This window comes from Drosophila nasuta, chromosome 3 (assembly GCF_023558535.2).
Source record: "Drosophila nasuta strain 15112-1781.00 chromosome 3, ASM2355853v1, whole genome shotgun sequence".
NCBI classification, from domain to species: domain Eukaryota; kingdom Metazoa; phylum Arthropoda; class Insecta; order Diptera; family Drosophilidae; genus Drosophila; species Drosophila nasuta.
In genome coordinates this window covers 51,423,335-51,435,659 of record NC_083457.1, presented here as the reverse complement: position 1 = coordinate 51,435,659, position 12,325 = coordinate 51,423,335, and the positions used below count along the sequence as shown (strand labels likewise).

Below are 12,325 nucleotides of genomic sequence, written 5' to 3'. Positions count from 1 at the left end.
CAGACCTCTTTTCTTAAAAAAAGAGCTTTCCTTTAAATCTGTTTTTTTTTTAACACCTGTGTTGAGGTGTGACCGTAAGCAAACTTTTTAAATGTACGTTTTAATGCCCTAGGACATATACCAAAAAACATATACCAACCAATATACAAAATACAAAAACTTAACATTGGTATATTTCCAAAAAACGCAATATTTTTAACGTTGCTTTTAAATTTTATCAAAAAAGTTTGCATACACATTTTTTCATCTTTCGAACACATACACATTTTTTCATCTTTCGAACAGCTATTAGAAATATTAAATGCGAAAACGAGCAACGTCTTTTTTTCCATAGGGATAGCCGATAGAATCAGTTTGAATTTAAAAAAATATACCGTAAAATTACTTTGGGTATCTTTCAGTATTTTTATACACTATTTAAAATCTTAGTTGTATTCAAACACTTTTCGTTTGTTTCAGCGAAAAAATCAAAAACATTGGCGCTAGAATGGTTTTCGCCTCTCCGTAATATTTATGTATTTACAAAGAGAGGTACATAAACACATGCTTGAAACACCCTGTCCAGCCGGCATGCGATATCGATAGCACAGTTCACCTTACAACACTGAACAACATCAAGCGCTGCGAGTTAAAAGAGAGACAACGGTTCGCTGCACGAACATAATGTTACTGTGCATTACGCTCTCTCCTTCTCATAACGCTGCCACTTGAGTATAACATACGACAAGTTCCAAACGTTTACAGACTGTTATGTGCCATAATTGTTGTTGTTTCGACGGTGAACGGACGTGTTTGTGCGGGTGCGCAGCGTTTTAACAATTTGAGTCTCAAGTCATACACTGTTTAACAAATAAATCATCAAAATAATTACTATTAATTATTGCGAAGAAAATTGCGTTGTGTTGACTGTCACCTGTCATACTCGCCGCCGCGGTTGTGTTTTTTGAGTAGGAGTCGCAGTCGAAGACAAAGTCGGTGTTGGAATCGTGCGCGCGTCGCTTTCGTGCAATCCACAAATTGCCAACAGAGAAGTTGAATATTTAAAAGTTGTGCCCGCTGCTTGCAATTAGTGAAAAAGTGTTAACTGTGTATACATACAAATATATATACGAGAGAAAAGGCGACAAAGCAAACCAGTTAGTTGCCTGACCATCCAGTTTTATTTTTTTTGATACATTTTGTTTGTTCAAATCCAAATCTCAGTAGCTTTTGGCTGTCTTACAATTTTTTCTCTTTCGACCCGGCCACTCACACATACATACAAATACACACACACATAATACCCGACATTAGTTTCAAAAAAACGGATTTCAATTCTTGGCATATAGTTTGAAAGCTGTCGCTATGCAAAATTAAGTAAAATATATATTGAAAGGCTGACTGGTTGAAAGTGTTGCAAAATTCCAAAAGCGAAATACAAAAACAACAAAAGAAAAAATTGTGTATGTCCCTCAATCCCCCTTAGAGATTGTACTCATCATACATAGAAGAAAGAGGCAACAACAAACACAGCAACAACAGCAGCAGCAAGATGAATAAAACCTGTGCGCGGTGCCAAAAGGTGGTTTATCCCATCGAGGAGCTCAAATGTCTGGACAAGGTGAGTGACAATAAACATAAGAAATATAAAACATTTCAACTTTCAACATTTATTTAATGTGCATTCAAATGTTTAGCTGTGTGTGTATTGGTATTTCTTATTTCATTTTTTTCCAATTCTGCTTGCACTTGTTGTGTGCGCGCGATAGAGCGAGACGGCTATCTAGTCACATGGCCGCTGCTCTCATTGATCATGCGTGCCGTTTTCTCTCGTGTCCTACGCAATTCGAGGTCCCTTCTGTTGCTGCTGCTGTTGTTTGTTGTTGTGGTGGTGGGCGCAGCAACAGCGCGCCGCGCATAGTTTTAATAATTACAAAAACACTGTTGTGTGTGCAATAAAAAGCTGTTCAGCTAGTTTATGTCGGCTTTTGCTTCTTGGAATTTTAGTTTTTCGATTCAGCTTAATAACGAAATATGCTTGCTTCTTTGTGTTTATATGTGTGTGAGCAGATTGCGGGGGTGAAATTTAGTTGCAGTACATTTTTCAATTTTCGCCAACTCAGGAAATTGAAAATTGCTTTTAATTTGCGTCGCCGTTGTTTCCGCTACACATACATCCACATCTACATATCTCCATCTCGCTTTGTCTGCGCCAATTTGCGTAAATTTTGCGTATGGACATTGCACAGCAGCGAAGTCGACAGCAGCGTCGTCGTCGTCGAACCGTTGCAAACTTGCAGCGCTGCTTTTGATCTCTGCTCTTTTGTGTTGTTGTGAGCTTTGTGGTGTTCTTCAAAATAAAAACCAAAACAAAAATATAAGCAATCCGTTGACTGACCTTGAGCACACACATACATATGTATATATTTCGATACCAGTTTTGCGCATTCTCTTTCCCACTCACACGTACGCATTGAGTGTGGTGTTGCGGTCATTGCGTCGCTGGCTTTCTTCTTGCGCTTATTGGTTTATGCTTAATTCCAGTTTATTTTTATTGACCGTCCGTCTGTCTGAGCCGCGCTGAGCACTCATTCTTTTGCTTATTTGCTTTGCTTTTGCAGTGTGTTGTTCGCCTTGTGTCTCTATTTTCGCCCTTCAAGCGCTTTGGGTGCGCTTTGCTTGGAAGTTTGTATGCTTCCAATAAGATTTGTTGTTACAATTTGGAAATAATTACACACAGCTGTTGATTTCCAAGTGTGCCCATGTAAATAGTGCGCATTGTTGATAACGCAGTCTATGAGACAAATACAAAGATGGAAAGAGAGAGACAGAGGAGAATTGTCATTTCATAATTTGTGAAATTCCATTTGGCAGCCTTGTTGTAATCAGCTTCCAACTATCAGCAGCTGCGACGTGTTCCACATCACACTTTTCTCCTCCTCTTCTCGCATCCAACACACAACTCACGTCTGTCTGCGTGTTTTAAGCGTTTGTCTATTTATAGTAAAGATGCTCTACACTCGATGTCTTGCTCTCGCTCCCTCCTCCTTCTCCTTCTCGTCTATCTCCGTCTATCGCTTGTCTAATTATAGCTGTGTGGAGTAATGAAAACTATTTAAAGTCGCAAGACGGAATGAAGTCAGTTATAAAATATGCATGAGGCCTAATGGAAATGTTGAAACTTGTAAACAACACAAACTATATAAGATCTCTCTCTATTTCTATCTCTTCGTCTCCGTCGTGGCAACTTGTGATGAACAACTCTCTGACAACACATAGAAATCTCATTTAGATAGGCCAGACAAATAGTAAAGTTTACTTGTAGTACTTTACTTAAGTTTCGCATTAGTTTCCAGTTTCATGTTTAACTTGGCCCAGCACATTTCGGATGACTTTGCAACTAAACATTGGGGTGTGTACGACAATAGGACTGTTTCATGCTGATTATTAACAATTGTGAGCAAGAAATGTTTAGATAATCAACGAATTGACTCACTTGTTGGGAATCAATTCTAAATTTAAACAATGAGAAATAATCATAACAAAAGTTGCATTACAACTCATAAAGGATGACGCATAAATTGTTGAGAATTTTCGCACACCTTTTATTTAAATATAAGAATGTTAGAATGTTAGAGATTCATAATTTTTTTTTAATATTTGATAGGAAGAACATTTATATTTTATAAGTGGAAGTGAATTCGATTTCTTTTGTAGTTTAATATAATATAACAGGTTAAAAAATACATAAGAATAAAATTTCGTTTAAATATCTCGGTATACCAAAATCGTTTTTGAAATAAAATTGCCTTTATACAGATTAGATGGCAGATTAGTCCTTAATCTAGTGGAAAAATTCCATGAGAGTACAACTTTTTTTCTCTTATTGTGACAAAATCCTTTGTGAACCAAAATTCTCTTTATACAGATAAGTTTGCCTTTAGTTCTTAATCTAGCGGCATATTCGATAAAATAAATTCCATAAGAACAACTTTTTTTAAATTATCTCATTGTAGCAAAATCCTTTGTGAACTAAAATTGCCTTTTTACAGATTAGTTTGCCTTTAGTTCTTAATCTAACGGCAACTTCGATTGCTATAAAAAATAAATTCCATAAGATCACCTTTTTTTTTAAATTTTCTTATTGTGATAAAATTTTTTCTTGACTAAAATTGCCTTTATACAGATTAGTTCGCCTTTAGTTCTTAATCTAGGGGCAACATCGATTGCTAACTTTTGTGCAGTGCTTGTAAACTTAATAATTTAGTTGGCCAGAACAGTGAGACACCCTAATTGGGCTAGTGAAAAGTTGTGCTCCCATTTCCTTTGCGGTTTCCGCACTGCACGTGACATATCCTGATATAGAAATCGATACTCGTGACAAGCAATAAACGGGCATTTTATACCAATTATCTTTACACACACATAGACACTGCGAAGACGGTGAAAAGTTTGTGTTTGTTGTAAATGAAGAAATGCTTTTTTAAATACCGTTAAACTTTGGCAGCGCTGTTGGCATCGCTGCTGGCGCTTTGTTAATCGATTTTTGATACCAGACTTCACTCAACTCAACTTGTCGCCGACGTCGACGTCGCTGCCGCTGTCGACGTCGCTGCCGCTGCTGTTTGCCAATTTCATTTATCTGACTTTTTATTTGGCGAATTCACGAATGTGTGAGTTTTAGTTGTTATGTTGTTGCTGTTGCTGCTGTTTTGCTTGGCTGAGACAGACGATTATTTTATGCTCGCAACGAAAGTAAATGACCTCTTTGTTGACGGAAGGAGCTTTAAAAAGAGAGTGAGCAGGGAAAGGGGAAGAATGTTGAGTGTAACAGTTCAACGTTTTTTGGCCAATTCGTGCAGCGGGGCACGAGTCGGCAGTTATACTTGTTATTGTTGTTGTTGTTGTTGAAGGCAGCGCAACGAACCGAAGCGTCAAATCCAAGCATCGTCCTCCATTTGAGGCTCTGACTGAGACTCTTTTCGTTTTAACGTTTGCCTTTTGCCACAACGGGTCGCATCAGCAGCTGCTGTACAGTGTACACACAGCCCTAGCCTTAGCTTCAACTCCATCTCGTATCTTCACCACCTCCAGTGAACTCACTAGAGATTCGCTGGCCTCTGTCATGGCACACTTTTTGGCCTGTCGCTTTGTTGAATGTTTTAATTTTTGTATTTCTGCGACACGGCCATGACAAATGACTACAGCAACAAACTTTCGGAGAGTAAAAAGAATTCCGATGCTTTAACATTTTTAATGGGCATTTTAATTTAAGTGTCAATCATATGTCTAGTGTTAAGAAGATCTAGTTAGTTCCCATTTAGTTGCTTAAATAAATTATAATAATTGTTTAATTGGAGAAACTTCTTTCTTTGCTTTTGCTTTCACTTGAATCTTTTGCATTCCTTAAAACTGCGTAGAATGTATCTCAAAGTCGACTACAATTTCTTAGTTCTTTCTTTAAAGATATTTTGTTCTCTCTTTGGTTTTGACATCGACTTTGCTACCACGTGCGACACTTGAAAATCGTTTCCGCTTTCGAACTTGCAGCAAAGAATGCAACACTTTTGTTCCCCAGACACACAGACAACTACAATAACAGCGACAACCACATTGACAATGACAATAGTGTTTTTTTCTCTTTATTTTTATATTGTATATTTCTTTTCTTCACTCTTGACTGAGCTCTCGACTCGGAGAAAAAGCAAAGTTCACTTTTGCATGACAATCCATTTCTGAGAGTTCCCCCTCTTCCTCTTTACTACTTCTACTCCTTGCTCAGCCTCCTCTTCTATGGTATATTTATTTATGTACAAGCGAACGACTGAAAGGGCGCTGCAATTTCATAAACAATTCAGGCATGAAAATAAAAGTGGTCAAGCAGCGACTATATCGTTGCTTTGCATCGCTGTTTGTATGTGTATTTGTCATTTCTTTGCATTGTGAGAACTTTGGCTGTTCTGGGTAGAATCCAACATAGTTTTGTATTATGCAATTGTAATGCAACTTTTACCTTCGGTCTTTCTTTTTTCTGAAAACTGGCAAACTCGCTTTGCTCACAGCCTCCAAATCGGGGCATTAACTCTAACCATTTAGCTCATCAGTTATGCTCCAATTTCCATTTCTCTTCTATCTGTTTCGTTTTGCTTAGTAATTAGCCGCTTTCGTTTAACTTTTGTGCTTTTTTTGCAGAGTTGTTTTTATTTTTCGGCGGTTGCCAATTTTCGTAACTGACAAAAAACAAATTCCAGCTTAGGCTGCCAAATGCTGAAACTAGCAACAAAGCGGGCTTAGAATAAGTAGACAACTTGATGCACTTTAAATTCTATATTATTAATTAAGAAAAGTGCTTTCGATACATAGTTTCGATAGTACTTACTGTCGATTAGTTTATAAATTAATTCGCCTTTAGAGCATTGCGCAAGGCTTTATTTAAGAAGCCTTATAAGCAAATCAACTATTGAATAAAGATTAATTTTCGTATTTATTTACCTTTGATATTTACTTTCGATAGTACTTACTAACGATTTGTTTATAAATCGAGAAGCATATAGAACATTGTCAAAAAGTCTGCTATGTAAGCGACTTTATAGGGAAATCGGTTGTGAAATTACGACGAATTTCTTCTTTTTATTTATATTTATATAAAATAAGAAAAACAAGTCTGATACTTACTTTCGATAGTACTTACTTACTATCGATTTTTTTTTTTTTTTATAAATCAAGGAGAATTAAGAGCATTGCCAGAAAGTCTTCTATATAAACAATTTTATAATCAAATCTACTGTTGAATGTTAAAAATGAACTCTCCATTTATTTATATTGATATTTATAAATAAGAAATTATCTTCGATACTTTCGATAGTACTTACTATCGAATTGTTTATCAAAATCAAGCGACTTTAGGGTATTTGCCAAAAAGCCTTCTATTTATTCTGTCGTTGTATCTTTTTGTTATTCTTGTCTTCGATTTGTTTTGCCTTTGTGGCCCAATTTTTGCATTGAAATTGTAGCACAACAAAATGGAAGCAAAAAAAAAATTGAAACTTTTTTGTTGTTCAATTCTGAAAGTGGAAGTCGAAGTCAAAGTCGAACTTTAAATTACCGCTGGGGCTGGCTTCGAGCACTGACTGAATTTGGAATCAGTTATTTAGCTTTTTGGCTTTCAGCTGTTGAGTGGGGCTTTCACTCAATTAAACAATTCCCATTGTTAGTTTTGTGTTAGTGTGTGTGTTGGTTTGTAAATTTTTGTTGCACAAAATCTTTTTTGACTAATGACCAAAAATGATGAAGAGTCTTCAAGTCGCTCTTAGTGTCTTTTTTTCTATAAATTTACTTTTTATTTTGGCTAGCTACCTGTCGGTCTTTCTGTCTGTCTGTTGGACTGTCTTGTGTGCTTTCTGTTTCCGGCCATTGATATGTGGGTCAGTTCACTTCACTACACTACGCTACACACTCTACAAACTCTACACTCTACACTTTGCATGCCGCATTCGTTTCCCCTTGGCGCAGTCAATCCATTTGGCTTTGTCTTTTTCCAGTTACGCAGATTCCACTGCTACTCCATCTCTCTCTGTCTCTTTTTCTCCCTTTGGGTTCGCTGTCTCGTTATTTCCTGTCATTTCTTCTCTGTCGTAGTAATGTCGTCTTTTAATTGTTTTTGCCTCCCCTCGCCGCATTGCTTTTGTTGTAGAATTTATGTTAATGCGCATTTGCTTGTTGTAATTTGTTATGCCACGCCCCATTTGAAGGGGCGACGAGGGCAAAAGACAATTGTCGTCGATGCATTTACTTGACCTCCTCCACCTTCTCCTTCCTTTGTTTAAATTCAATTGATCTTTATTAACTCTAGCGAGGGGGAGAGAGACAAAGAGAGAGAGAGGGTGATCGTTGCATTTCGTGTAAAGTGGAAAGCCCCTTGAAGCATTTGCATGACTTGGTCTCCGTCGTTCATTCAATTGATCCCCTCGCCAGCATGCTGCGTGTCAATGTTGAGGGTCTCTCAGTGCAGTGTGTGTGAGTGCATTATTTATAGATGTCAGCATTTATACATTCATAGATATATATCCATATTTATAACATTTCCAACTCGTATGTGGCTCTTCAGTTCAAGTGGTTGACTTGACTCTTTCGGCTGCTGCCCATCACTTGAGGGTTTTCACGCTGCTCTGCTCCCTGCTTTGCTTTACTTTGCTTCCCATTGTCAATCATGAAATGCAGCTTTAGATCTGTGTGTTTGCTTTGCTCCAGTTTAATACCCGAGTCTCCGCATCTCTTGCTCTCAGCTTTTCTCGTTGCCAGCTAACCCAGTGCCATTTGTCACTTCATCAGCAAAAATTGATCGTCTCGAATTCGCTTTTTTCGGTCTCTCAGCCTCTACAAATCATCTCGTACATTATTCAGTCTGTGCTTGCACTTGCTTTTCGCTCAGACCAGGATAGCGGCAAAGTCGCAGCTGCTGCTCCACATTAGTTTTCCAGCCGCATTGTGCTCCAAATCTAAAAGTTTTCTCATTGTATGTCGCAAGCCCCTCTCACCCCCCTGAGTCTCCTTTCGTCTGTCAACCCGCAGCACTCTTTACTGTTCAAATATTAATAGAGCGAGCGTCATGTGCAAGTTTGAACAAGCAGCAGCAGCTGCCCTTAGAAAGCTTTAAGCTAATTTGCAAGCTCGTAAGATGTCTCGAAACTCTTCTTCTTCGTCTTCTTCTTTGGCTTTGAGTTGCACGTCATCCATTAGCAGGCTGTGTGGCCTTAAGCATTTTACAGCAGCTAATTCAATTTGCTCACCTTGCAACACGGTTGCAACAACAACAACAACGCTAATCACATACAAAACGAACACACACACGCATATACACTTTGACAGCCTCCCGTGAGGCGCAAACACACACACAGACACAGTCAAACAATTGATTGCGTGCATGTTTGCCAACGGACTTTGCAATATATTTGCATATAAAAAGTGGGTTGCGAGGAGGGGAGGAAACTTTAAAAGCAAGTGACAAGTTGCGATAGCAACTCTTTCTCTCGCTCGCTCTTACTCTCTCTCTGGAGTGAGCTTTTGACGTTTATAAATGACACAAACAAATGCACAAAAACCTCGCGCGTGGAGGCGTGGAGAATAGAGCGGCACTCTATTGACTTTGCTAATTGAGTATACGTGGAGTGAACGTGACAGAGAGAAAGAGGCAGAGACAGATTGAGAGCGACTGTGGGGACAAATTGATGAGTAGTATTGTGTCAATAGAGAGCAAAGAAGAGACGAAGAACAGGCCCCGTTTGCATACACCGTTTCAATTTGCAAATTGAGGGGAATTGGAAGAAGACTCTGAGACAAGGAAATTGATAATTAGCACGTGAATCTGAGCTTAGAAAACCGATCGCATAGCGTAATAAAAGTGATCGAAAAAAGCACATGACATGCTATAAAAATGAGTTTACCAATTATTATCGATTGCCTTGAAGCGATAGTTTCGATAATCATAGTTTGGACATTGTAACAATTTTTGTTTGATTATCGATAAGACAAGTTGGAATATAAATACAGCTTTTTATATATGCAATTTAAGTCGATAATTTGTGTCGATAACATATTTTTAATTAATTGATTGAAAAATAAAAGAAGCTGTCTCTAAGATGAAATTCTCCATATTAAAATACAAAAAAAATGCATTCACAGTCCAGTCTTATTTGACTTTTTATTTTGAGCTTAGTTGCTATGACAATTGATAATTAACACGTGAATCTGAGCTCAGAAAACCGATCGCATAGCGTAATAAAAGTGATCGAAAAAAGCACATGACATGCTATAAAAATGAGTCTACCAATTATTATCGATTGCCTTGAAGCGATAGTTTCGATAATGATAGTTTAAGCATTGTTACAAATTTGTTTGATTATCGATAAGACAAGTTGGAATATAAATACAGTTCTATACAATTTAAGTCGATAATTTGTATCGATAACATATTTCTAATTAATTGATTAAAAAAAAATAATATAAGCGCTCTCTAAGATGAAATTCACCATTTCTTCGCCATATTAAAAGAAAAGAAAGAATATTTCATTCATAGTGTACGTTTTATTTAAATTTTTATTTTGAGCTTAGTTGCTACGACAATTGAAGCCACTTCAGCGCATCACATTCACACTTGCAAGTCAAATAAATCATTCAAATTTCAGACTGTGCCTGATATGCACTTGTCCACCAATTTTCGACATTAAACAAGAATTTACCGCCCATTTTTAGTTGTCAAAACTGTGCACAATGCACATCAGCACTGGGGACAACAAACAAAACAACTAACAACAACAAAACAAGACAACTAGCCAAACATCCCCAGCACCCAAGCCAGCATCCCAAATAACTCGAATAGCAGCATGAAACTCGACAAGAAAATTCACCAACATTGTTGATGGCTTTGTTTTTGCTGGTTTGCTAGTTGGTTCAACAAATTCTATGACCATTCAATGTGGGCCAACAGTTCGTTTTCCATTTTTTTGTGCTGTGCTATGTTGTTGTATATTTGGCTGAGCTTAGAAGAATTGAACAGCAGCGGGAGACTGAACAGTAGGAAGATATTTTCATTGTCTAGCACTCCAATCTTGAATATAAAGAGAGAAACGTTTGACCATTTACATACAACAACGACAACAACAACAACATCGACACCAATTCCAGCACAAACTGATGATGATGAGGCTGACAAGTTGGTCTGCAAGTGGAGAAGGAGGAGGAGGAGAAGAAACTCCAGTCATGGGAAAGAGGAGAGAGAGGCGATAGCTTAAATGCTGTTATGTATCTTTTAACTGGCAATACCGTTATGAGCTCTATTCAGCAAAGTAAAAACTCTTCTCGCATCTCGCTGATGTGCATAGAGATACACTCATGATGATTTACTATTCGTATTCGACCCGTTCTCAGTGCGTATCTTCACAAAAAGACGCATCCATAAGTTAATGAAACGCTCGCCAAGCTTGCGACTAGATATCAAATGTGTTTTTTCCCCCATTTGAATGAACATAAAAAGCATGAGACGAGTCTGCTCGATAGCTAAACACTTGAGAACTGTTTGCGGAAGTGATCTGTATTAAATTTATGTGAATTTGAAGCGAATGTTTTCAGTTCTTAGCTAATTCTTAACTTTATTTCATATTGTAGTAAAAGGTTTTATAGTAATTTAATAGCTTTGAAGTTACTGAAATAGGAAGTTAAGTTAAAAGATTGCTAGGAACCGTTTTCAAATATCAGATTTTACTTTTTATTCACTTCTTTTTCTATTAATTAGTAATAAATGCATTTTATGAGTTTTCCCCTATGAAAAGAAGCATGTTCCATACATTCTAACTAGAATATCAAACTTCTCCACTTTAGATAGCGAGTATAAAGAGCATTAGATGAGTCTGCTCGATAGCTAAATACTTGAGAGATGTTTGCGGAATTGATCTGTATGAAATTTATGCGAACTCGAAGTGAATCTTAGCATAGTTTAACTTAATTTCTTATTTCAGTGAAGGGTTTTAATAGTTTTGAAATTAAAACATTTACTGAAATAGGAACTTAAGTTCAAAGATTGCTAGGAACTCGTTTTCAAATATCAGATTTAACTTTTTATTCACTTCTTTTTTTCTATTAATTAGTAATAAATGCATTTTATGAGTTTCCCCATGAAAAGTAACATGTTCCACACATTCACACTAGACCATCAAACTCTTCTCCACTTTAGATAGCGAGTATAGAGTTATAAACTCAACTCCAGTGGCCGGTTCCAGGGTCGCTCTCCAGTCAGCAGCAGCAGCAGCAGTTGCTTTGCCTCACTGACACTGTCGCCTCCAGCGCTTCGGTTGCTTCGCTTGCTTCGGCGTGGCATTGCTCCGGCGTGAGTCACTCTCTACGCTCCACTCCATGCCACGCCACTCTCGCGTTATGTTGAGGTTGATGTAATGCTTTTTATTGTTGACGCAAAAAAAAGAAAGAGAACACACAGATACAATGAAAAAAGGCAAAAAAAAAAAAATAAGCGGAGAAGCGATGTGGCAGCAGCTGCTCCAACAACGCTCAGTTGGTGGCCACTTTTTTTTTCCTTTTTTTTGCGGAGGCAATCGAAATCACAATAATAAAATTAATAAACAAATTATGCAGCCTGTGTCGGAGAGTACACACATACAAACTCGTAGATACTGTAGCTGTATCTTTTGGATGCGAACGTGCAAATATGCGGCCAAATTGAAATCATAATCACACACACACACAACGCGATTCTAATCAATTGTTGTTGTAGTGATCGGGGCGCATAAAAACCAAAACTGTTTTTGCCGCTATAAATGCGAATATATACGAATAT

The 12,325-nt window shown here is 37.5% G+C and overlaps 1 protein-coding gene across 3 annotated transcripts in view; it reads left to right on the top strand.

Annotated features, from left to right (window-relative positions):
* The first annotated feature begins 768 nt into the window (after positions 1–768).
* Positions 769–12,325, top strand: part of LOC132788662 (LIM and SH3 domain protein Lasp) — a 34,423-nt gene continuing 22,866 nt past the window's right edge. Inside the window, exon 1 of one of the 3 annotated variants that reach the window (XM_060796173.1) lies at positions 769–1,600. In XM_060796173.1, coding sequence (XP_060652156.1) covers positions 1,532–1,600 — 69 coding nt within the window. In that variant the 5' untranslated portion in view covers positions 769–1,531. The remainder of the gene's footprint in view (positions 1,601–12,325) is intronic. The other 2 variants (XM_060796174.1, XM_060796175.1) reach the window with 2 other exon arrangements.